At 41.6% G+C, this 27,583-nt stretch overlaps 1 protein-coding gene across 1 annotated transcript in view; it reads left to right on the forward strand.

Annotated features, from left to right (window-relative positions):
- The window catches only part of LOC140203599 (transmembrane protein 179-like), a 30,114-nt gene extending 3,160 nt beyond the window's left edge, over positions 1 to 26,954 (forward strand). The window contains exons 2-4 of the mRNA XM_072269650.1: positions 8,980 to 9,117; positions 9,313 to 9,391; positions 25,907 to 26,954. Of these exons, the coding sequence (XP_072125751.1) occupies positions 8,980 to 9,117; positions 9,313 to 9,391; positions 25,907 to 26,086 (397 nt within the window). The 3' untranslated portion in view covers positions 26,087 to 26,954. The remainder of the gene's footprint in view (positions 1 to 8,979; positions 9,118 to 9,312; positions 9,392 to 25,906) is intronic.
- The last annotated feature ends 629 nt before the right edge of the window (positions 26,955 to 27,583 follow it).

Genomic DNA, 27,583 nt, shown 5'->3' on the forward strand with positions numbered 1-27,583 from the left:
TCACGTAGTCCCACCGACCTGCACTCAGCCCATAACCCTCCATTCCTTTCCTGTCTATATACCTATCCAATTTTTCTTTAAATGATAATACTGAACCTGCCTCTACCACTTCTACTGGAAGTTCGTTCAACACTTACTTCAAGCTCCCCTGATAATTGATTTTTCACTATATTCATGCGAGGAAAATATGTGCTGTGTGTTTAATATTAAATTCATTGGTTAAACCCTCTTAGAAACGAAATTAAGTGTATTAGCCACTTATCACCGATACTGCGTTCGTCATTAACACCCCTTCCCCCCGAACAGAATTGCCAAAAGCGATTTGTAGAGAAAAATCGGCACGTACACGCATGCGCACTGGTGCCCGCGCAAGGCTTCATGGTCATTGTAGTCTCCCCCCCCCCCCCCCCCCGGTCGGCCAGTCCGCAAGAATATTGTCAATATGAAACCGGTCCGCAGTGCGAGAAAGGTTGGGGACCCCTGAAGATGAAGGGATTAAAAGTAACATTAGCAAATTTGCAGATGACACAAAGCTGGGTGGCAGTGTGAAATGTGAGGAGGATGTTACGAGAATGCAGGGTGACTTGGACAGGTTGGATGAGTGGGCAGATGCATGGCAGATGTGGTTTAATGTGGATAAGTGTGAGGTTATCCCCTTTGGTGGCAAGAACAGCAAGGCAGATTACTATCTGAACGGTGTCAAGTTAGGAAAAGGGGAAGTACAACGAGATCTAGGTGGTCTTGTACAGCAGTCACTGAAAGCAAGCATGCAGGTACAGCGGGCAGTGAAGAAAGCTAATGGCATGTTGGCCTTCATAACAAGGGGAGTTGAGTATAGGAGCAAAAAGGTTGTACAGGGCCCTGGTGAGACCACACCTGGAGTATTGTGTACAGTTTTGGTCTCCAAATTTGAGGAAGGGTATTCTAGCTATTGAGGGAGTGCAGCGTAGGTTCACGAGGTTAATTCCCGGGATGGCGGGACTGTCATATGTTGAAAGATTGGAGCGATTTGGGTTGTATACACTGGAATTTAGAAGGATGAGAGGGGATCTGATTGAAACATATAAGATTGTTAAGGGATTGGACACGCTAGAGGCAGGAAACATGTTCCCGATGTTGGGGGAGTCCAGAACCAGAGGCCACAGTTTAAGAATAAGGGGTAGACAATTTAGAACAGAGCTGAGGAAAACCTTTTTCACACAGAGGGTTGTGGTTCTGTGGAATACTCTGCCTCAGAAGGCAGTGGAGGCCAATTCTCTGGATTCTTTCAAGAAAGAGTTAGATAGAGCTCTTAAAGATAGCGGAGTGAAGGGATATGGGGAGAAGGCAGGAAAAGGGTACTGATTGTGGATGATCAGCCATTATCACAGTGAATGGTGGTGCTGGCTCGAAGGGCTGAATGGCCTATTCCTGCACCTATTGTCTGTTGTCTATTGTCTCTCAATTTACATGGAAACTTTGAGGGATCTATAGCTGTGCTCTGCCTTCGTTTGACCTTCCAAAGTGAATCATTTCACACTTCTCCAGATTGAACTCCATCTGCCTAATCTCAGCTCAGCTCTGTATCCAATCAATGTCCCATTGTAACCTACAACAACTTCTTACACCGTCTACAACACCACTGAGCTTTGTGTCATCTGCAAATTTACTAATTTATGCTTATATGGATTGAATGCCTCCTGACTTTCTGAATGACTTTACCATGGGTAATGTGGCTAATTCAAGGGAACATAACTTTAAGGTGTTGGGAGGAAAGTATAATGTAATTTAAGGTAGAGCTTTAAGATGTTTTGAATGCAAGAGCAAGGATCTTACTCAGAGCCACAGCTTTTTTTGCAGTTGTTCAAAATTTTTTTTTGCATTTGTATTTAATTGGGAGACGAACACAACTTCTCTAGAAGTGAGGCAAAACAATGACGAGGTTGTGGACCCTTTACAGATTACAGAGGAGGATGATTTTGCTGTCTTGAAGCAAATTAAGGTGGATAAATCCCAGGGCCTGAAAAAGTGTTCCCTCAGACCCTGTTAGATGCAAGTGCAGAAATTGCAGGCGTCCTAGCAGAGATATTTAAAATGCCTTTAGCCACAGGTGAAGTGCCAGAGGACTGGAGGATAGCGAATGTTCTTCTGTTGTTTAAGAACAGCTCTGAGAAGAAGCCAGGGAATTACTGGCTGGTGAACCTGACATTGGTAGTGGGAAATGCTCAGGGATTGGATATATGAGTATTTGGATAGACACGGACTAAATAGGGATAGTCAGCATGGCTTTGTGTGTGTTAGGTCGTATCTAACCAATCTTATAATTTTTTGAGGAAGTTACCAGAAAAGCTGATGAAGCAAGGATGTTGTCAATATGAACTTTAGCACGGCCTTTGACAAGGTCCCGAATGAGAGGTTGGCAAGGTGGTTCATTTGCTTGACACTCGAGATGAGGTAGTAACTTGGATTAGTCATTGGCTTTGTGGGAGAAGCCAGAGAGTGGTAATAGCTGGTTGCCTCTCTGACTGGAGGTCTGTAACTAGTTGTGTGCCACAGGGATCAGTGCTGGGTTTGTTGCTATCTGGATGATAGTGTGATAAACTGGATCAGCAAGTTTGCAGATGACACCAAGAGGGGGTGTAGTAGACAGCAAGAATGACTATCAAAGCTTGCATTGGGATCTAGACCAGCTGGAAGAATAGGCTGAAAAATGGCAGATGGAATTTAATGTGGACAGGTGTGAGGTGTTGCACTTTGGAAGGACAAACCAGGTTAGGACTTACACTGTTCATGGTAGAACACTGAGGAGTGCAGAGGAACAGAGGGATCTGGGAATACAGATCCCTAATTTCTTTAAAGTGGTATTACAGGTAGATAGGGTTGTAAAGAAAGTTTTGGCACAATGGCCTTCATAAATCAAAGTATTGAGTATAGGAGTTGAGATGTTGAAGTGGTATAATACTTTGGTGAGGCCTTGTTTGAAGTATTGTGTGCAGTTTTGATCACCTACCTCCAGGAAGGATGCCAATAAGTTTAAAAGCGTGTGAGAATGTACAAGAACATTGCCAGGACTTGACAGGGAAATGTTGAACAGGTTTGGGCTTTATTCCCAAGAGCGTAGAACAATGAGGGGAGATTTGAGGGAGGTATATAAAACTATGAGGGGTAAGGACAGGGTAAATGTAAGTGGCTTTTTCCACTAAGGTTGGGTGAGACTAGAACTAAGGGTCATGAGTTAAGGGTGAAAGGTGAAATGTTTAAAGGGAACATGTGGTGGAACTTCTTCATTCAGAAGGTTTTGAGAGAGTGGAATGAGCAGCCAGTGGAAGTGGTGAATGTGGGTTCAATTTCAATATCTAAGAGAAGTTTGGATAAGTACATGGATGGGAGGGGTATGGAGGGGTATGGTCCAATTGCAGGTCGATGGGACTAGGCAGGTTAATAGATCAGCATGGACTAGATGGGCCAAAGTGCCTGTTTCTGTACTCTAGTGTTCTATGACTCTAAAGGGGGTAAGTCAGAGGCCGTTTTTTACACAGAGAATGGTAGGTCGTGGAACTTGCTGCCAGAGTTGTGGTAGAGGCAGATACGTTATGGACATTGAAGAGTCTCTTTGATAGGCACATAGTTGAAAGAAAAATGGAGAGCTATGTAGGAAGGAAAGGTTATATTGATCTTGGTATGGGTTAAAAATTCAGCACAAGATTGTGAGTCGGGGTTTGCACTGTGCTATAGTGTTCCTTTTCCTTCTTCCTCTTAGTTAGATGTTCCACTTCTCTTGTCAACCATGGTTCCTTTACCCTGCCATCCTTTCCCTGCCTCAACACGACAAACCCCATGAAAGTGATCCCTAAGCAACCTTTACATTTCATTTAATTCTTCATTACATTTTTAAAGTTCATACATCATTATCAAAGTATACAATTCTGAAATTCTTCTTCCCTGGTTGGCCATGAAGCCAAAAAAGAAAAGAAAGCTAGCACAATCATCCTTCTGGGCATACCTTACAAATTCTGCCCTGTCTAAACCTTTTGCATTACAGAGGTTCCAGTCAGTACTGGGGAAGTTGAAGTCGCCCGTGACAACAACCATGTTATTTTTGCATCTTTCCAAAATCTGCAAGCTAATCTGTTCCTCAGTGCCTCTTTTGCTATGGGTGAGTCTAGATTGTTGGGTCTTTTGACAGCTCAATAGGGTGATTGCGCCCTTTCTGTTGTTAAATTACAGAGAGTGCTACTTCCCATCAATTCTGATCAGATATCCGGTTCCTGCTACTGAAAAACATCCCCATAGCATGATGCTACCTCCACCATACTTTACAGTAGGGCTGGTGTTATTTGGCTGAAGTACAGTGTTAGATTTATGCCCCACATACGGCTGAGTGTTGAGGCCAAAAAGTTCCACTTTAGTCTCATCTGACCACAAGACATTCTTCCACATCTTTACATTGTTTTCTAAGTGATGCTATGCAAATTTTTACGGGCAAGGCTATATTTTTTGTAGCCAGGACTTCTTTGCCAATCTTCAACAAATACTCCTTTTGTGCAAGGCCTTAGAGATTGTGGAGCCATGAACTTCAACTCCTGTTGCAGCCATTGAGTTCAGCAGCTCACTTAGAGTGATTGTTGGTGTCTCAGTAGTCTCTCTAACAAGCGCCATTCCTCTCCGGCTACTAAGTTTAAAGGGGCGGCCTGACTTAGGCTGTGTGTTTGTGGTTTCATATTTTTTCCACTTTTTAACAGTGTACTGCTCTGAACTCTAAGGTACATACAGTGCCTTTCCTCTACCTTTTCCACAATGAACTGCACTGAGCTCCAAGGTATGTTCAGTGCCTTTAAGGTAGTTTTGCACCTTTCCCCAGATTTGTGCTTCTTTATTATCATTTCCCTGACTTGTCTCAAATGCTTTTTTGTCTTCACTTTGGATGGTCTGTTGAAAATCTACCATTCTGTCGGACCTTATAAAAGGATGGGGTATTTATCCTTATGAATTAATTGAAAACAGATGATCCTCCAATTTTCTACATCAACAAATTGAGTGAATTGGTAAGGTAGTATACAGTACTGCACATGAGGAAAGTTAGTGTCGTAATTACAAAGGGGATCAATACTTTTTCAGCATTACAATTTTGGTTCTAATTTTTAGTAAATTGTTGACAGATTTTGGAATTTTTCTTTTGCTTTGACATGATGCACGATGTGTTGTAGATTAGTTCAAAAATCCTACTTCAATATATATTATATTTAGAAAATGACACAGTAAAATGTAAAAATTGTTGTGGGAGCTGAGTACTTTTTCACGGCACTGTATACCTCTCTATAAAGTCACACCTCAGTCTTGTAGTCTTCAAAATATAAAGTCCTAGCTTGGCCAACTCAGGCCCTTTAGTCCTAGCAACATTCTCAGAAATCTTCTTTGCACTCTTTCCAGCTTAATGATCCATCAGACTGATTAATTCACACTGACACAATTGTACTTCTAAGCTATATTGACTGTTCTGTTGTACGTGTAACACCTGCTTTGCCAAGTGGCATGATCTCAGGGTGATAACCCCCTGCCTGGCCAAACCTTTGGTTTGGGTGGATGTTGCGTGTTGTGCCCCCTGTGTAACATCAGTACACTGAAATAACATTCAATCCACAAGGTGTGGTTAAACGATTAAGATTTTATATTTAAGTATGGAGTTGGTAGAGAAACAAAAGAAAAGGAAACCAAAATAAAAGGCGCCAATAATCTGATAAAAATGTCCAGTGCACCACGTTGGAGCTCACGGATTCCCTTTCGCTGATCCTCTTCCGCTCGTCGTCGACCCCTGGGCTCCCACCCTGAGCCGAGGCCCAGCCGGTCCGGCAACCGTTTCCTCAAGCCACCTCTTCTCTCTTCATCCTCTTCACGCCTTCTCCCCGACGCTGGCGCAAACTAACGGCTTTCACACAGACATAAAGAATAACATCTATCCCAATTGGTTAGCAAATGAATACAAATCCCGTTATCACTAACTGCTATAGAGAACCACTGTCTCAGCAGTTAACAGTACAGAGAAGCCATTTTATTCCCCTTAGCAGTAACATAAAAGAAGAAACCCTTACATACCTATTATTTATTACAAATTATTATAAATTGCACATTGCAGATTCAGATGGAGACATAAAGATTTTTACTCCTCATGTATATGAAGGATGTAAGAAATAAAGTCAAGTCAATTCAGTGATATCTTTCCTAATAACAGAGTAACCAAAGCTGCACATGCTGTTCCAAGTGGCCTCACCAATGTTTTGTACAAATGCAGCCACTCTTAAACTTCTCCAGGTGTGGCAACATCTCTGTAAATCTCTTATGCACTTCACTGGTGCTGGCACATCCAACTTGTAATGCAGTGACAGAACAGTAACACAGTGATTTAACTCTGACTTGAAATAAGCACCCCAGGAGGACAGCTACACTTGGATGCAAGCTACAAACAGCCCACCCTCTGAACTGCCAAGAACCACCTAATCCAACTGTGGGGCAATCCACATAGGACTTAATTGTCAATCTGGAATTCAAGCAGGTCCCCAAGAAGAACATACAGACCTGCATCAATGGCCCTCGTCTAGTAGCACCCAAGTCCACAGTGATGAAGTAATTTGGGAGGTTTTGTCAACTCCAGCCTGAGAAAGTGATTTAGATCCACTCCAATTTGCCTACTGGAGTAAAGGTCCATAGCAGATGCCATGTGATTGGCTCTTCACTTAACCCTGGCACATCTGGACAGCAAAGATGCATACATCAAGATGTTCTTTGTCAACTGCAGCTCAGCATTTAATACCATTATCCCCTCAAAACTAGATAATAAGTTCCTAGACCTTAGCCTCAGTACCTCCTTGTGCAACTGGATCCTTGATTTCCTCTCTTGTAGACCCTAATCATTTTGGATTGGCAACAACATCTCCAAAATCTCCATCCGCACAGGTGCACCACAAGGCTGTGTCTTAGCCGCCTGCTCTACTCTCTTTACTGCCTGGCTCAGCACAGCTCTAATGCCATAGTCACGTTTGCTGATGAAGCACTGTCGTAAGCCAAATTAAAGGTGGTGACGAATCAGCCTATAGAGGGAGATTGAAAATCTGGCTGAGTGGTTCCATAGCAACAACTACTTACTCAATGTCAGCAAGTCCAGGGAGCTGATTATTGCTTCAGGAGCAGGAAACCTCTGGTCCTTGAGCCAGTCCTCATCAGAGAATCGGAGGTGGGCAAACCTCAAAATATTATTAATTTGGAGGACTGTCCTGGGCCCAACAAGTAAGTGCAGTTACGAAGAAAGCAAGGCAATGCCTCTACTTCCTTAGGAGTTTGTGAAGGTGTGGCATGGCATCTAAAACTTCGACAAAGCTCTATAGTTGTGTAGTGGAGAGTATATGGACTGGCTGCATCACAGCCTGGTGTGAAAACACCAAACCTTGGCGTCAAAATGGAAAATCCTACAAAAAGGAGTGGATACGGCTCAGTCGATCAAAGATAAACACCTCCCCACCATTGAGCACAACTGCGTGAAATGCTGTCGTAGGAAAGCAGCATCCATCACCAGGGATGCCCCCAGCAATCAGGACATGCTCTCTTCTCACTGCTGCCGTCAGGAAGAAGGTACAGGAGCCTCAGAACTCAAACCACCAGGTTCAGGAACAGTGGTTACCCCTCAACCATTTGGCTCTTGAACCAAAGGGGATAACGCCACTCAGCTTCACTTGAAATGTTCCCACAACCAATGGGCTCACTTTCAAGGACTCTTCATCTCATGTTCTTGATATTTATTCCTTTTTTTTATTATTATTATTATTTCTTTCTTTTTGTATTTGCACAGATTTTTGCTTTTTCTACACTGGTTGAATACCAAAGTTGGTGTGGTCTTTGATTGATTCTGTAATGGTTATTATTCTATGGATATATTGAGTACGTCTGCATGAAAATGAATCTCAGGGTTGTATATGGTGACATATATGTACTTTGATAATAAATTTATTTTGAACTTTGGATAATCTTAGTGGAGGCAAGTGACTATTGACCCTGAAGAGCTGTATAAGATGGATAAATTTTAGCCTGGTCCCTTTTTGCACATTCCAAGCCTTGCCCAATAAAGGTAATTATCCATTGGTCTGATTAAACACATTGGAGGTGGACCCCAGGTTATGCTAGTAATGCTAGTGTTCTGTTGCACTACCTAAACAGTTTGCAAATTGGAAATGCAGCCATGATATGAATCCCCAGACTGCAGATGATGCCTATAGCCCTGGAGGAGCCAGACATATCGCTGGGCTCCAAACCATTTGTTCATATGTACAAGCTGTACGTAAGCTGGGGTGGACCTGCATTTATTTGCCCTCTTACATTCAAATGTTAACAAATGTGCTCTCTGTGTCTCCCCAGTGATTCTCAGTACCGCAGCACTTATCCCTCGTCTTGTTTCCCTTTCCCAAATGACACTTCTCTGGAATGAATTCCTTTTGTCACATTCTTGCTGTTGTGACCATTGATACCTTCCTGCAGCACTGTCTGTACTTCCTACTTCACTCTCAGTTACTCAGCCAAGTTTTCTGTCAGCTTCAAACTTCTCAACTGTGGCCCCTAAATTATGTCTAACTGATTGGTGTATGGCATGTGGAGTAAGGGACCAAGAACTCCACTGCAAATGTCTTGCAGTCACAAAAACCCCCATCAACTTCTGTCCTTAATTTTCTGACAGTGATTTTAAATTTTGTTTCCTTCTGATCCCACAAATGTTTACTTTTCCAATCTGCAGTATCTTCTCTACTACCTTGCCCAAATCCATGTACACAAAATCAAAAGCACTGCTTTAAGATTGATATTTTTTTGCAGAATGGAGGTTACTCTATATCAGTAGCCTACCATTATTTTAGATCCAACTCTGGTGCAACATTGTGAGGAACCATTGATAACAACACTTACTAGACAACTCATCAACTGTGTGGCTTACTGATGTACTTGTTTTCCACCCCGTTACAGCACTTTCTTTGCAACGTTCCTGAATCTATTGGTCAGCACCTTTGTGGTTTTCCTTATCTTTGTGGCAAGCACTCTTGTCACTGTTGGCTTCAACATGTGGTGCGATGCAATTACAGAAAATGGAAGAATGCCCAACAGGTATGTAATTTTAGGAAATTGCCACTGTTCTTTGAATTTAATATGAAAACCAGCCACCATTTAATTACTAGAGGTACTTGCCTACAAAATACAAGAAATAGTAAAGATATTTAGTACCAAAACTGTCTTTCAAACTAGTAACTACTTGCATGACTGGTTGAACTTTGTAAATGACCACAGTGTTTTTGTCTACAGTTGTGAGGAATTGCAAGATATTGATCTGGAACTACATTTGGATAATTCTTCTTTCTACAAGCAATTTTCAATTATCCAGGTAAATCTTTGGAAATGTTTCATTTTTAGACACAGTGAGAGGCATAATTACCAAATTAGATCCAGTATAAGTGACACAGCCAGCATCAGACAATTTGTAATCTAATTTCTTTCTTTGGCATTTTAAAGTAAATTATGCTGAAATAAATATTTCAGTAAAGATCAATTAGCATGATAACTCAAACATGAGGAATTCGGCAGACACTGGAAATTCAAGCAACACGCATCAAAGTTGCTGGTGAACGCAGCAGGCCAGGCAGCATCTCTAGGAAGAGGTACTGTCGACGTTTCTGAAGGAAGAGCTAGTAAGAGATTTGAAAGTGGGAGGAGGAGGGGGAGATACTGAAGGAAGAGCTAGTAAGAGATTTGAAAGTGGGAGGGGGAGGGGGGTAGTTGGCTGGGGTGATATACTGCGTCTGGTGCTCCTGATGTGGCCTTCTATATGTTGGCGAGACCTGATGCAGACTGGGAGATCGTTTTGCTGAACACCTACGCTCTGTCCGCCAGAGAAAGCAGGATCTCCCAGTGACCACACATTTTAATTTCACATCCCATTCCCATTCTGATATGTATATCCACGGCCTCCTCTACTGTAAAGATGAAGCCACACTCAGGTTGGAGGAACAACACCTTATATTCTGAGTGTGTAGCCTCCAACCTGATGGCATGAACATTGACTTCTCAAACTTCTGCTAATGCCCCACCTCCTCCTCGTACCCCATCCATTATTTATTTATATACACACATTCTTTCTCTCTTTCTCCTTTTTCTCTCTCTGTCCCTCTGACTATACCCCTTGCCCATCCTCTGGGGCTTTCCCCCTCCTTCCCCTTTTCCTTCTCCCTGGGCCTCCTGTCCCATGATCCTCTCATGTCCCCTTTGCCAATCAACTGTCCAGCTCTTGGCTCCATCCCTCCCCCTCCTGTCTTCTATCATTTTGGATCTCCCCCTCCCCCTCCCATTTTCAAATCTCTTACTAGCTCTTCCTTCAGTTAGTCCTGACGAAGGGTCTCGGCCCGAAACGTTGACTGTACCTCTTCCTAGAGATGCTGCCTGGCCTGCTGCGTTCACCAGCAACCTTGATGTGTGTAGCTTGATAACTGCCCATTTCAAAATGTAATTAGTTGTAAGCTCCTAAAGTTAGCTCTTGAACTCCAAGTTTGTTGCTAGGAGACATTCTATTGTAGGCCATTTATCAAAGATATCTTGTAGTCTTATATAATTTAATTCCTTTGCTTTTTCTAATCATGTCCTTATAATATTTGCAGTGTTTTATACATTAGATGTAATGTCAGTTAGTTTCAATAAACTTGAGTTCTGAGTTCTGCTGCTCTCTTGAGTCTTGGCTATTTTACCCAATCTAAAGAGGTTCTACCCAAACATAGTCTGACAGGTACAAAGGAAGATTATCTTCTGTGGTTACAGGGAGAAGAGGAATCTGAAAAGAAGGAAGGCTATTTTAAAATAGAGTTATTCCTGGATTGACAGTTAACATATGTCACAAAGCAGAGAACTTATGGGATACTGGCTTTCCAGCTGTGATCAGTGACAGCACAGCACAGATGTTAGTTGAGTGACCTTACTCTGAATTGGCATTCTCACTTAGTTAAACCTAGGATCAAGAACAAATATCAACATCTAAAGTATTCCTCAAGGAGAGTGAGATATTTTTTAGCAACAATTTAATGTCTACCATCTGTTTTCATATACCTGCTATATACCATCTATATAATCCACATCTCATAACTCCTCTGTTCTGCTAACTTCATTTGTAACAGCTTTTTGCAGGTGGCCTGTTCTCCAGCTAAGCATTATCAAACTCCATAGCTAACAGGAACAATTCAGCAAAGTTATAGTATGTACATCTATTATTTGAAAAATATGTGGGAAGGTTTTGCTGGAACCTGAATAGAATTTCTGGTGTAGGTTTCAAACATAAATGATGGAGAAAGTTCATATCTCCAAATAACAACTGAACAAATTACAGATTCATTTCAGCTAAACTGAACATCTAATTCTAGGCATTCTAGTTCTTGGACAAGATCCAATAACTACAGAGATTGCCACCATATTGAGAGAAGAGTCTGGCATCTTTATGCTATCCTAAAAGATAGCCTGTTATCAGAAGGAGTTGTCAAAGTTTTAAACCTCTAATAAATGACCTACAATGGAGTGGCTCTGAGACATGTAAGACTGTAAGAAATGTTACAAACCATGATGAAGTACCATTAACTATAAGTATCCTACTGGTTACCACTGCTAATTATGTTACACAGCTTTCTTGACTCTTAATTGTAACTTTCACTAAAATGTAATTAGCTCTAACTTGGATCCTGGATCAGATAACAAATTGGTTCCTGTCTGTATAAGTTGATGGGACCTGTCTGCAGTTTGCCTGTAAATTTCTAAGGTCCTTGTCATCGGTTTTCACATGAAGGTAGTTGTGATGGGGAACTTATCGGCATTTGCTAAAGTTTATACTAAAGTTCCTCAGGAAACTTCAAGTGCTCCAAGGAGAAAGTAGGTTACCAAATTTCTTGGTTTAATCTATTTTTTTTTGTGATAAAACTATCTTTCCCTTACATTTGCTCTCATCCCTGTTGGGCACGGGAAGTATAGTATTTCTTTCTACCAGCCCATCAGCCTTTACATACAATGCATCACTCTGCAGTTTCCGCTACCTGAAATGAAACTCGACAATCAGACATATCTTCGTTTCCCTTTCCTTTCAGCATTTCAAAGAGACTGTTCCATGCGTCTCAAGACTACCATTCCATCTGTAACCAGCCATTCACCTTCAAATAATATTTTATTATGCAAGCACAGGTGAGGCAACACCTATCCTTGTGCTACTTCCCTTCCTACCCTCTCTGTAACTTTAATCTAAGTTAGTTTCTCTCATTGATTGAGACTCCTATACTGTTAGGGGTCTAGATAGTTTAGAGTTTGTAAAATGCGTTCAGGAAGGTTTTCTAAATCAATATATAGAGGGGCCAACTAGAGGGGATGCAATATTGGATCTCCTGTTAGGAAACGAATTAGGACAAGTGACAGAAGTCTGTGTAGGGGAGCACTTTGGTTCCAGTGATCATAACACCATTAGTTTCAACTTGATCATGGACAAGGATAGATCTGGTCCTAGGGTTGAGGTTCTGAACTGGAAGAAGGCCAAATTTGAAGAAATGAGAAAGGATCTAAAAAGTGTGGATTGGGACAGGTTGTTCTCTGGCAAAGATGTGATCGGTAGGTGGGAAGCCTTCAAAGGAGAAATTTTGAGAGTGCAGAATTTGTATGTTCCTGTCAGGATTAAAGGCAAAGTGAATAGGAATAAGGAACCTTGGTTCTCAAGGGATACTGCAACTCTGATAAAGAAGCAGAGGGAGTTGTATGACATGTATAGGAAAAATGGACACCAGAGGGAAGGAAAGGCGTCGTCTAGTTCAGGAGGAGGTGAGGGCAGTAGTGGAGGAGATGAGAGCCTGCAAGGTGGTGGGAATGAAGCAACAGGGAGCTTGGACAAGATGGGAGAATGCAGTTGAGAGGAAAGTGACCTGGGCTGATCTTTGGAAAGCCGAACCACCGAGCCGCATCCAATTTCTCATCCAGGCAGTGTACGATGTGCTTCCAAGCCCATCAAACCTGCACACATGGGGCAAGGCAGAGTCACCTGCATGCCCACTGTGCTCCAAGCGAGGAACCCTGGAGCACATCCTCAGCGGCTGTGCAAGGGCACTTGGTGAGGGACGGTACAGGTGGAGGCATGATCAGGTCCTGAAGACCATCGCTGAAGCCGTCAGTGCAGGAGTTGAGTGGGCGAAGCGGTCCCGACCCTCCAAGCAGACCATTGCCTTTGTCAGAGCTGGGGAGCAGCCAATACCTACCAAAAGAACATCTGCAGGCATTCTGACCTCTGCAAGGGACTGGCAGCTGTTGGTGGACCTCAAAGGGCAGATGAAGTTCCCCAACCATATCGCAGCCACCACCCTGCGACCAGACATTGTCCTAGTGTCTGAGTCGACTAAGCAAGTAGTGCTGCTGGAGCTGACAGTCCCATGGGAAGATAACTTGGAGGAGGCCTTTGAAAGGAAGCTCTCCAAGTACGCAGGACTGGTCAGCAACTGTCAGCAGGCTGGATGGAGAGCGAGGTGTCTCCCAGTGGAGGTCGGTTGTAGGGGATTCATAGCCCGTTCTTTAGTTAGAGCCTTCAGCATTTCGGGCATTGAGGGAGAGAAGAAGAGGAGAGCCATCCGCAGTACCACCGATGCGGCAGAGAGGGCCTCAAGATGGCTGTGGCTCAAAAGAGGGGAGCCATGGAGTCATAAGTAGCTAGCCATCTGGACACAAGCTGGGGTCTGATCAGCCCCGGCTGGGTCACCAGGAGGAGGTTGTATGACGTTGAAAGACCCGAAACACCCGATGATTCCAGGAACATCACTGAAGATGTGTCTAGAAGCATCAAATAGATGTATGTACACAGCGGAAGCAGGGAGTAAATAAGGTGCTTGAGGAGTATAAGAAGTGCAAGAAAATACTTAAGAAAGAAATCAGGAGGGCTAAAAGAAGACATGAGGTTGCCTTGGCAGTCAAAGTGAAGGATAATCCAAAGAGCTTTTACAAGTATATTAAGAGCAAAAGGATTGTAAGGGATAAAATTGGTCCTCTTGAAGATCAGAGTGGTCGGCTATGTGCGGAACCAAAGGAAATGGGGGAGATCTGAAATAGGTTTTTTGCGTCTGTATTTACTAAGGAAACTGGCATGAGGTCTATGGAATTAAGGGAAACAAGTAGTGAGATCATGGAAATTGTACAGATCGAAAAGGAGGAGGTCCTTGCTGTCTTGAGGAAAATTAAAGTGGATAAATCCCCGGGACCTGACAGGGTGTTCCCTCGGACCTTGAAGGAGACTAGTGTTGAAATTGCAGGGGCCCTGGCAGAAATGTTTAAAATGTCGCAGTTTACAGGTGAGGTGCCTGTAGTAGAGAGTGAGGAAGGTTTTCAGAGCCTGCAGAGGGACTTGGACCAGCTGGAAAAATGGGCTGAAAAATGGCAGATGGAGTTTAATACAGACAAGTGTGAGGTATTGCACGTTGGAAGGACAAACCAAGGTAGAACATACAGAGTTAATGGTAAGGCACTGAGGAGTGCAGTGGAACAGAGGGATCTGGGAATACAGATACAAAATTCCCTAAAAGTGGTGTCACAGGTAGATAGGGTCATAAAGAGAGCTTTTGGTACATTGGCCTTTATTAATCGAAGTATTGAGTATAAGAGCTGGAATGTTATGATGAGGTTGTATAAGGCATTGGCGAGGCCGAATCTGGAGTATTGTGTTCAGTTTTGGTCACCAAATTACAGGAAGGATATAAATAAGGTTGAAAGAGTGCAGAGAAGGTTTACAAGGATGTTGCCGGGACTTGAGAAACTCAGTTACAGGGAAAGGTTGAATAGGTTAGGACTTTATTCCCTGGAGTGTAGAAGAATGAGGGGAGATTTGATAGAGGTATATAAAATTATGATGGGTATAGATAGAGTGAATGCAAGCAGGCTTTTTCCACTGAGGCAAGGGAATAAAAAAACCAGAGGACATGGGTTAAGGGTGAGGAGAGAAAAGTTTAAAGGGAACATTAAGGGGGGCTTCTTCACACAGAGAGTGGTGGGAGTATGGAATGATCTGCCAGACGAGGTGGTAAATGCGGGTTCTTTTTTAACATTTAAGAATAAGTTGGACAGATACATGGATGGGAGGTGTGTACAGGGATATGGTCCTTGTGCAGGTCAGTGGGACTAGGCAGAAAATGGTTCGGCACAGCCAAGAAGGGCCAAAAGGCCTGTTTCTGTGCTGTAGTTTCTATGGTTTCTACGGTTTCTATTCCCCATATGGACAAGGGGTTCCTTTTTCTACCAATTGTGTCTAACTTCTTGTGTTTCTATTCTTATTACACACTTTAAAACTTATAGCCTGATTGTCATTTAAAGATTGCTTTAGAAAGGTCCCATGGTTTCTCATGGTATGCTGGGGTAGAATTTTTTGGTGCATATTAGTGTCAATTGCGATAACTGGTCTCGGAACATATATACACTTCACATGTTTACTTCTCAATCATACTTTATTTTACTTGTGCACAAGGAGAACAGCATGGCCCCTGCCACCATCTTGCTCTGAAGCCAGGACTGAAAAATGGTAATTTTTTATACATAACTGGCTTATCAGTTACGGATATTTGATAAACTGTATATGTTTGAATTCCTTACTTGTAAGGTCAATCACCATTTACAATAGAAGTACTAGAAGTCAGTAGAAACTACAACCAGACAACCAATATACCTTGAAGTTAGTAAAGTAATTGTCCCTTAGTTGTTTGGTGTGTGTAACTTTCTTCAAAAACCGTATAAATTTGGTTAGACATGACTTTCCATGCATGAAGCCATGTTGATATTCCCTTAAAAGTCCCAGTCTATCCAAATACTTATATATCCAGTCCTTTAGAATACCTTCCAGTAGCTTTCCCACTACTGACGTCAAGCTCACTGGCCACTAATGTCCTGACGTATTCTTAGAGCCTTTCTTAAACAATAGCTATCCTCCAATCCTCTAACACTTCTCCTGTGGCTCAGGGTGTGTTAATTCTATAGGATCTGTGTCAATCTCCTGAGTAAATACAGATGCAAATAATCCATTTAAGATTATCCTCATCTCTTTCAGCTCCATGCATGGGTTATCACTCTGATCTTACAGAAGACCAACTTTATCCCTTGCAGTCCTTTTGCTCTTAATCTATCTGTAGTGGCCCTTAGAATTCTCCTTCACCTTGTCTTCCAGAGCAATTTTATGCCTTCTTTTAGCCCATCGGATTTCCTTTTTAAGTGGTTCTTACACTCCTGTAGTACTTTATTTGTTCCTACCTGCCTTTACCTGCTATGCACCTCCTTCTTTTTCTTAACCAGGGCCTCGATATCTCTTGAAAACCAGGGTTCCTTAAACCTGTTATCCTTGCCTTTTATTTTGGCAGGAACATACAAATTCTGTACTCTCAAAGTTTCACTTTTAAAAACCTCCCACTTACCAAGTACATCTTTGGCAGAAAACAACTTGTCCCATTCCACACTTGCCTGATCCTTTCTGATACCATCAAAATTATCCTTTCTCCAATTTAGAATCTCAACCTGAGGACCATTCTTAATTCTTTTCCACAATTACCTTGAAACTAATGGCATTATGATCACTAGATGCCAAGTGTTCTCTTTCACAAACTTCCGTCACCTGCCCTGTCTCATTCCCTAATTGGAAATCAAGTACCATACTCTCTCTAGTTGGGACTTCTATGTAGCAATTAAGGAAACTTCCCTGAACACATTTGACAAACTCTTTCCCATCCAACCCTTTTACAATATGGGAGTCTCAGTTAATAAGTGGAAAGTTAAAATCATTTACTATCACAACCTTATGTTTGTTGTAGCAGCTGCAATCTCTCTACAATTTTGATTCTCTAAATCCCACAGACTGTTGGGTGGTCTATAGTATTATTCCATTAACGTGATCATACCTTTCTTATTTTAAAAATGCAAACACGAGGAGATCTGCAGATGCTGGAAATTCAAGCAACACACACAAAATGCTGGTGGAACGCAGGAGGCCAGGCAGCATCTATAGGAAGAAGCACAGTTGACGTTTCGGGCCGAGACCCTTTGTCAGCCCGAAACATCGACTGTGCTTCTTCCTATTGATGCTGCCTGGCCTGCTGCGTTCCACCAGCATTTTGTGTGTGTTGCTTACCTTTCTTATTCCTCAGTTCTACACGTAAAGCCTTGCTAGACGGGCTCCCTGATCTCTGTCTGAGCACTGTTGTGTCATTTTCTCCGACTAGTAATGCCACCGCTCCTCCTTTAATCCCTCCTGCTCTATCACATCGAAAACAATGGAATCCTGGAACACTGAGCTGCCAGTCCGGCCCCTTCTGCAACCAAGTCTCACTAATGGCTAATAGTAATAATAGATTTTGAATAAAAGTCTGGAAATGGGAAGCTTGCCCTGACACTATTACTTGAAATTACTGAAAGATATGAAACGTCAAAAGGTTTTTTTGTACTGCTTTCATTAAATGGTGGTATAACATGTAACCTTTTTCATCTTATTGTGACTAACATAATACAACATTATTTGTGAAGAATGTCATCTTTTTCATAGAAGAATTGGTTGGTCTTTGCATGAATAAATTTCATAATTCTAGCATTTAACCTCTCACTTTTTAATTAAGGCAAAAAAAATCCAATTAATGCTCCTTTATACTTTGTTGATGAATGGGAAATCAGTTTGGAATTTAAAGAAAGCTAATGTGATAGGCAGCTGGGTATACAAAAAGACTTGGGTGCAAAGATGTCAGTTCCTTAATTGATGTCTGATACAAAATAAGTCACTGTTTATATGAATAGCCAGGTGGTTAATAACAATGAGCTTTTACTATAAAACAACTGTCGTTTCGGTTTTATGCTCAAAGTGGGTAAAGCAGTAAAATCAAACAGATGGTTAAGGCTCAACTTTCCTTTCACAAAGACATACATGACACCTGAACAGAGTCAAGGTCATTCTTTATATCTTAATAAATCACATGTAAAGTTCAAAAACACTGGTTTTGTCCATGAAAGTAATTCCCTCTATGTCCTTTCACATTTCTATAGTTACAATGATGAGATGCAAATAATTAAGAAGGCGAGATTAAAAATATATTGTGGAAGTTGTGAATTGTTTCTGACAGGTTTGGGGCTAGCAACTAGTTTGATAACGTGTTGGGAAAGAAAAATCTTTATTTAAAAACCTACAGTTTTAATAACTTTAAAAAATTTGCACAATTACGATTTATTTTGTAAACAGTTAATGTAAACTTAAACACAAGAGATTCTGCGGATGCTGAAAATCCAGAGCAACACATGAAATGCTGGAAGAACTCAGCAGGTCAGGCAGCATCAATGGAAATGAATAAACAGTTGATGTTTCTGGCCGAACCCCTTTTAGGACTGGGAAGAAAGAGGGAAAATGCTAGAATAAAAAAATGGGAGGAGGGAAATGAGGTGATAGATGAAGCGAAGTGGATGGGAAAGTGGCTGGAGAAGAAGGAATCTGATAAGAGAGGAGAATGGACCATGGGAGAAAGGGAAGAAGGAGAGGCACCAGGGGAAGGTGATGGGCAAGTGAGGAGAAGAGGTAAGAGGCCAGTGGAGAAACAGAAGAGGGAAGGAGGAGGGAAAAGAATTATGGGAAGGAGAAATTGATGTTCGTGCCATCAGGTTAGAGATTGCCTTGACGGAATATGAAATGTTGCTCCTCCACCCTGAGAGTGGCCTCATTGTGGCAAAATGTAAACTTATGTTGTTGGGCAACTTATAGTCAGGAAATTCTTCAGAGTCTTTTTTTATGAGTTATTCTTCTGAAAGTGCAGCAGGAATCCTATTTTTCCATGCAAACTAAATTTCCATCAGACATCCAATAAAATATCAACGACTATGACCAGTTTGTGGAATTTCCTGGTAAATGAATAATTAAAATTAAATTTACATTGCATTATAGTATTTTTAACTTTGGGTGATACTGCAGGCAATGTCAGTTGTCTGTTGTACACCAGCTTTAATCTCCAGAGAATAATCAGATTCAGATTATTTATGACATGTACATCGAAACATACAGTGAAATACATCATTTACTTTAACGTCCAGCACAACATAAGGATATGGGGCCACCTGCAATTGTTGCCACACATTCCGGCACCATAAGTTATAGGAGCAGAATTGGGCCATTCAGCCCATCGAGTGTGCTCTGCTATCCCATCATTACACCAACATACCATGCCCGTAGTGTTCAGCAGAACAACACAAACAACAACAAAAATACTTATTGCCCATCTCTAATTGCCCTTGAGAAGGTGGTGATGAGCTGCCTTCTTGAACCGCTGCTGTCCCTGAGGTGTAGGTATACCCACAGTGCTGTTAGGGAGGGAATTCCATGATTTTCACCTAACAACAATGAAGGAACACCGATATGTTTCCAAGTCAGGATGGTGAGTTACTTGGAGGGTGATTTCCAAGTGGTGGTGTTCCCAGGTATCTGCTGTTCGCGTCCTTCTAGATGGTAGTGGTTGTGGGTTTGGAAGGTGCTGCCTTAGGAACTTTGGTGCACTGTTGCAGTGCATCTTATAGATGGTACACACTGCTGCAACTGTTCGTCGATGGCGGAGGGATTGGATGCTTGTAGAAGGGGTACCAATCAAGTGGGCTGCCTTGTACTGGATGGTGTCAAGCTTCTTGAGTGTTGATGGAGCTGCACTCATCCAGGCGAGTGGTGAGTATTCCATTACACTCCTGACCTGAACCTTGTAGATGGTGGACAGGCTTTGGGGAGTCAGGAGGTGAGTTACACGCTGCAGGATTCCTAGTCTTTGACCTGTTCTGGTAGCCACGGTGTTTATATGGCTAATTAAACAAGCCCCTTTCCTCCTTTCCACTCACAGACATACTGACAGACCACGTTATTGCCCAAAGTTAGAAATGCCTCTATATTTTTGAGAAAAATGTGTAGAAATGGGAGTAAGGTTAAGTCAATTAATCTTTCTACTGCCCTTGCAGTGTATCTGTACATAGATATGCAGGGAGTTCAACACCTTCTCAAAAATTACCCGAGGCAGAAACTTTCTTCAGGGTTTTTTAATGAGATCTTACTTGTGAAAGGACAGAAAGTTAAGTACATATTAAATTCAATACAGAATTAAGACAGAATATACTAATACTTTCAATTATTTGCACAATCAGTGTTAACCATGGTAATACATTTATGCAGTACTCTATAATTATTCTGTGTAAACAGTATCAGTGACGTAGGTGCAATTCCCACCGCTGCCTGTAAGGAGTTTGTATGTTCTCCCCATGACCATTTGGCTTTCCTCTGGGTGCTCTGGTTTCCTCCCACAGTACAAAGATCTGCCAGTTATTAGGTTAATTGGTCATTGTAAATTGTCCTGTGATTAGGGTTGGATTAAATCAGGAGATTGCTGGGCATTGTGGCTCCAAGGGCCAGAAGGGCCTATTCTGTGCTGTATCTCATTAAATAAATAAATAAAATCTTGATAATAGTAAACGATAAATGTAATACTTCCTTTAAAGTATATCTATTAAACATTTATAAGTATTACCAAAAACATATGACTCACAGATACTGCTGTTTGAAGGGCAAATAAAGAATGGACAGACATAAATGTCTTCTCACCATGTGCTTCAAATTGAAACAAAACTAATCTGCAAGGGAATGACTTAAAAAAAAAACAACTTACCTATGGGAAGTGATGTTTATACAAAACAAACTATGCCTCTGGAGGCCAGAACACTGTCCAGCTGGCATCCATAGGATGTCAAACTTAAATACTGAGACTAAAAGTCAAGTGATCACTTCACTAAGCCTTTGGTAAAAGGCTGGTCTTGAAAACAATCTTACTGCACAGTCTTTAAGCATTCTCATTTTGAATATACCAGCCTTGATGATGATACTGGTGAAGATCAGCAAGAAGTGCTGGACCAGGGAGCAGTGAGGAGAGGGTGAGCTTAGCGCCTTCTTCTGGCATAATCAGCCGGAGTGAGATCTGTAGGAACATAGTTCCATTGGTTCTTGAGTTAATTCCCTGATACTTTTTATCCTATTATGCTTCTGCACTTGTTTTATTAAATATATAACCAGACACAACTTTGCTGTTGGTAAAGAACATGATATTATCTATTTCTGTGTGTGTTGCTCTTCGGTATCATCTCTGTTATCTCAACTGCTAGAACACCAGCACTGTGTTGAAGCCTTGGTATGTTGAGATATAGTTTGGGAGCAAGCTTTGCCTTGCCCAGGATGAATCCAACTTCACTATATCCAGCAATGCCTGTGACCTTTAGATGTGCAACAGTAGCAGTAGCTTTACCTGATGCGTCACAGAAGGTGCAGGCCACTTTCTCTTGGGCTGTAGACAGTGGGATTGTTGTGTAAGTTTTTGGAATTTTCAAGGTTATAAGATCCTGAAGGGAGGAACATCACTTCTGGCACTGCTCACGTTTCTCCTTAGGGAGTGTGACATCTCACCAATAGGAGTCCGGAGTGAACCTTGTTAACATGAAGTGTCCCTGGGTACTGACTGGAGCAGCCAATCTAAGAGGGTCAAATAGGCTGTTGGTAATCAATAGCAGAACCACGACACGTGAAGGGTCATTTGGTATTAGTGATCTAGAAAGTAAGGGTGTTGATAATGAGGTCCATCTAAGGTCCAGACTGCACTGCATAGGAGGGAGGTTCTGTCCATTATCAAGATCGGTAGACCTTTGGCTAGATCTTCAGATGGAAAATGTTGCATGATCTCAGCACTGTTGGATGCCATCATATGCAGTCTGGGATTAGGCTGACAACATGTCTTGCGCTGCTTTCAGCACACAGACTGCTTCTTGTGCACTAGAAAATGATTTAAGAACATCCACAACATAGAAGTGTCTTTCCATGTACTTATGTGCTTCAGTTCTGTATTCCTTCTCTTCCTGGATAGCTGTCCTCTTAAAGGCCATAGATTGCCACAGCTGGTGAGCGACAGTTACCAAATACATGAACTCCCATGCGGTACTCCAGAATCTCATTGTCCATTTGGTGGTCATGAAATCACATGAATCTGAGGTGGTCTCGATGGTCCTTTCTCAGTATGAGGCTGTGGAACATTTGTTCGATGCCTGCCATCACTGTGACAGACTCAGTTCTGAAATGCACGAGGACTCTGAGAGACTGTTATTGAGGCCTGGACCCCACAAGAGCACATTGCTTAGTGATACGCCTTTGAACTGCGCACTTGAATCACAAACAATTTGTATTTGTGCACATTTCTACACCTTTGAACTGCGCACTTGAATCACAGACAATTTGTATTTGTGCAGATTTCTGGGGTTACCAAAGTTGGGCAAATATCAACTTTCTTTGTTGGGATCTGGTTGAGGCACTAGTTCAGTATGATTAGTCCTGAAGAGTTTCTCCATGAACTCCATGTAATGAGCTGATCTTTCAGTTCTGGTTTGCTTCTCAATATGTGACTAAGGGACATGAGTCACCTAAGGGTCTGCTCTCTGTTTAGTAGGAATTGTAATGGAGAGCAGAAAGGAAGAAGAGCTGCCCAACTTTTGACTCGTCTTTGGTTTGCTTACCTACAATCTTCTCCTTCATACAGATTCTATTCTCACAGGATCTGAAATCATTTGGGCACCCACTCTCCAGTTCGTTAGTCTTAAATGTGCCAACAGTTGGCTGACGAGCACCATCGAGGCGGACTTCACCCACTGTGACCGAACCCAAGTCCAGTTATTGGGCATAAGGTACACTGTGCTGAACATTGTGCTGTTCATGTACCGTGTGCGCATGGATGGTGTCTCTGCCAAGCAATAGGAGAATCTCAGCACAAGAGTCAAGTAGGTTCGATCTTGTTGGGTGTAGCCTTAAGATGTGAATGGCTGCATGCAGCTTCATGAGTTGGAATTTCGTCCCTGTTGTTGGGAACATGGTCACACTCAATGAGGGTTGGCAAGAGTAAGCAGACCTTCGCTCTTACTGAACCTGTAACAAATCCACTGATTCTTCTTCCAGCAGCTTCTGATGTCTTTAGATGTTTGAACATGTCTTTAGAGTATACAGGGAGACAGAACTTTGAGTACTGAATATGTCAAAGACACATTACTCTGATCATCTGACATCACATATGCCTTTATTATTTTGCTCAGGATGTCCTTTCAGGTAGATGTTGACCAGACATGTTTTAGAGCAGGATTTTCCTTGGAAGACTTTCCCGCATACTTCCATGCATGAGGAAGTAGCGATATCTGATGGATGCTCAGCTGGCTTCCCAGCATGCTCTGCTGCCCTACTTCAGTTTGTTAACCATGATAGGGGTTCTGGGTTCCAGTGCTTTTGCTGGAGACCTCTCTTTGAATGACATGTTACTAGAAGTTGAGGGCATAGAACTGGGGTCACTTCCCACTTCTGCATAGCAGCAGACAAATTCCACAAAGCATGAAAATGGTGGATAGGGGGCATAATGCTTCGTTTTATACTTGAACCCTTCACTTAGTCACTGTACTTGGATAGTGCTCAGTAGTTTCTCCACTATAGGGTTTATTCCTCTTGCTGTGTCCTAGAAACACAGCCCTAGTAGGTAACCCTCATTTTTTTTTGTGGCTGCAGTTCCAGAAGCTTCCACGGTTCTTTGTGTGAGAGCTTTGGTAAGTTATCAAGTCTGCTGAAGAGTGATTCTTTGATGGCCTCCGGAGAGGCATAGCATTTGTCCAGCCTCTGGCATAGAATTTATAAACTATTAGCTGGATTATTAATGTGCACTGCTCTTAACTCTTCTTGCGTGAAGCAGTAACTCACCACCAAACCACTTACAGAGAAGGACTATCTCTTCATTAGATTTGAGACTTAGTCCTTCCACGGCTTTGTGAAAGCTTAACTTCTGGAACAGATAACTGGCAGACTAGTTGTCGAGCACTTTTAGTCCAGCCTTGACTTAGCCTCGATGAACCAGGTACCAAACCATATCAACTGCAGTACCTGAATGACAGCATTGCGGAGACTGGTTTACCAAATGTTTGTCCTGGTGTGGATGGAAGTTCAGTCTATCCATGTTTATGCAAATAGGATTGGCATCTGTAGCAACTCTTGAATGAGGTCTTTGCTGTGGTGGAACATCAGAGGGGTTATTGTGGTTGTTTGCTGCTGTAGACCTTTACTGTCAATACCTGGACTACATGAAAGTGGTGTGGACCCCTTCTCTTACAGAGCTGCAGCACTGTCATTTTTATAGTGAAAATGGGTTTGGACATATTCTTCAGTAAGCTGTATTGACTTTTGTGACGGCAAAGCATTACTGATTCTGGTTATAGACTCACCACTGTCGTAAGTCAGCTGCTGCTTCATACTCCTTTGCCGCTGCTGAGGCAGCCTCAGCTCTTCCTTGAGTGCACTGAATGTAGCCTCTACATGTGCTCTCCCCATGTCTACATCTGCTTTCTCCCTGTCTATATCAGCTTTCTCCATTTATATCTCAACTTTGCGCTTAGCATAATCTGCTCTCATTCTTGCTGCTCCAGATCTGGCGTGGGTCCGTGCTGCAGCAATGCTAGTCAAGCATTTGTTCCAGTGTCACAAAGACAAGGTAGATGCACATTCTGACTTCACTTCCAGATCTTTGCAATTGGCCTCGCTCAGGTTTAAAGCGGGCATTATTGTCTGCAGCGTTTGGACGTGTCTCCAGTGTTTGGGTGCTGCCTTTAAAGATTAGTTATCTGACTCTACTGCCCTCGCAGTGTGTCTCTACACAGCTGTGCAGCAAGGTAAACACCTTTCTAAAAATCAGCCGAGGTGGAGCTTTCTTCAGGGTTTTCACTTGTCAAACTGCAGAAGGTTAAGTAAAGTAAATATTAAAGTTATTACAGCATCATGAAGCATCTGAATATGCTAATACTGCTGATTATTCTCATAAGTGGTGCTAAGAAGGTAATACACATACCAAATACTCCATAACTATGCCATGTAAGCAAGAGAAACCGCGTGGCGCAATGATATCTTAATAACAATAAATGTAATACTTCCTTCAAAATATGCCTTCTAATTGTTTACCAATATTACCAAATACTTAAGGCTCACAGATATTGTTATTTCAAGTTCAAACAAACTGTGGATGGAGATGAATGTTTTCCCACCGTGTGCTTCAAATCAAATCAAAACTCGGGCATGCAGGAAGTTGTACAAAAAACAGTTTACTTCTAGGAAGTGATATTCATACAAGATAAACTGTGCCTCTAGAGACCAGAACAATCTCTCAACCCATTCCACCAAAACTAAAATGATCCGGCTTGATCTTGTACCTCCTCTGTTTTCTTACCTGGTCCTTACATTTCGTGATTACCTTAGTGTTCAAAACACCAATTCTCAGCTCTGAATATCCTCAGTCACTGAAATTCTCTTATGTGGAGAACTTATAAGGTTTCAAAGATTGGGCAGTCTTTCTTTGTTAAGAAAATTTAATGTTTTATAATTTCTGGCTCACAAGCTGTACAAGGAGAGCAGGCGGATCACTTGTATGCTGATGGAAATTGTTGTCTAGCAGATTTATATTAAAAGCCTGTTTCAGAAGTTGTAGTTTTTACATGAAATGATCATTTGTGAATTTTTTTGAATATTGTATAAGTATAGCACACTTGCTTAATTATTATCTTGATTTCATTAAGATTATTTATTGGCCACAATGTGAATTTAAACCTACTGTTTTATAGAACATCATATATTGTATGGGCCATGAGATTTATAACCATGGCCCATACAATATATAGAAATCATGTAATCATAAGTTGTTATTAATGGTGTAAAGAAGCAACCTGCTTATTCTATTGAAAAGTAAAGATAATCACAAGCTCTGAAGTTGGTGATTTTCAAGCCTTGACTAATGCCTTTGAATTTCATCTGCAGTTTGGCCTATGGGCTGGGTGGGTTGCTTGGACGGCAATTACCATTCTTGCATTCCTGAAGGTGTATGACAACTATAAGCAGGAAGATCTCCTCGACAGTCTGGTCCACGAGAAGGAGTTGCTGCTGGCGAGGTCATCCAGGAGAGCAGCAGAGGAAATTGAGAAAAATGCCTTGATTTAAATCCAGCTACTGTACATGCCATAGAATGTGAGATTTGGCCAACATGTTCAAACACAATAATGCTGCATGTCTTTTTGTAAAGGTAAAAGTGCTGAAAAAATTACTGTAAAGCAGGATACTCACTCTCTAGCCTTATCTTCCAACTAAATAGTAGGTAACCTAATCACAAATGTGTCTTTCAGTAGATGCTTCTTTCAGTGCCTGATAAACATTTGTCTCTAAAGATGACGATTTACTAAAATGTCACAACATGAAATGTAACAGATGCTATATTGGTAACTCATTGTTAATATTTGTACACCAAAACACTAGATATTAATCAGAATAATTTATCCTGCTTTACAGTATCAAGCTACTGTATATAGCATACACTGAATCTTCAGAATGAACATAAAAGAATTAAAACCATGTGGAAAATCTTTCAGCTCATTCGGTGCATTTCATAACATTGCAAATGCTATAAAGTGTTCTGAAAACAAATGAACAAATTGATAAATTGTGTCCATTCTCCTCAAGGAAGCTCAACATGCCACAGTTGCTTAAAGCCAAATTGATACACCTGAATATTCTTTCTAGCAGCAGAATACATTGTCCTTGCACTTGAAAAGCTCATCTGCAGTGTTTAGAAAATGATTATGGTTGTTTCTTACGGAACAGCTGCTATCTCGCACTACTGAATTTGTACCTAAGTCAACAGCTTCTCTATAGCTAATAAAATGAAAAACAGCAATTTGAGGGTTAGTAGTATAAAGTGACAGACTTTATTGTGCCATATGTTGCTCATAAAAATCTTTTGTTACTAATGTTAATTCCTTACCATGATTACAGTGTACAATGCTCAGAAAATGTGTAAAATTATTAAATTAATCCATGCACTTGCTTACACCTGTGCTGTTGTTTCGGTCTCCCCTTGTGAAAATAAACACAGACAATTATTTCTGCTGCACCTTAAAAACTACTCTCTAACTGCGTCAGTCAGGATATGGGTGACCATACACCATTTATGTTTCTTGTACCTTCACAGGACGGAAGAAATGACGCATCTGCCATATGGGAACCACAAGGGCAAACCTGTAATCTATGTTTGCCTGATGTGGTTCCTCAAAGTGTCAGTATATTATACCACTCTACCATTTTCTGGAAAAATAAATCTACTTAATTTCCCTTCAGACATGTGATCTGGAACTTAATGATAGTCTTTGTTAGAACCTAGGATATATTGTTCCAGGCCAAATTGTAGTATCCAAGATAAGTGATTAATTAGTGTTGATCTTTGAAAATTGTCAGTCAATTGTGAAAGACAACCAATCTGGTTGACATAGTTGAATAGAATGAAGAGAATGCTTTATCCTTTAATGAGAAGCAAGCAGAAGCTTAATATGCTTTTTGCATTTGAATTGCGTCATGCACATTTCTTCTGCATTGTAATTGGAGAATTAGTTGTTAACATTTGAAATATTGCATAAAAATACCCTCAGTCATAAACTTGATTCTGGG

The sequence above is a fragment of the Mobula birostris genome, chromosome 1 (genome assembly GCF_030028105.1).
Source record: "Mobula birostris isolate sMobBir1 chromosome 1, sMobBir1.hap1, whole genome shotgun sequence".
Taxonomy (NCBI): domain Eukaryota; kingdom Metazoa; phylum Chordata; class Chondrichthyes; order Myliobatiformes; family Myliobatidae; genus Mobula; species Mobula birostris.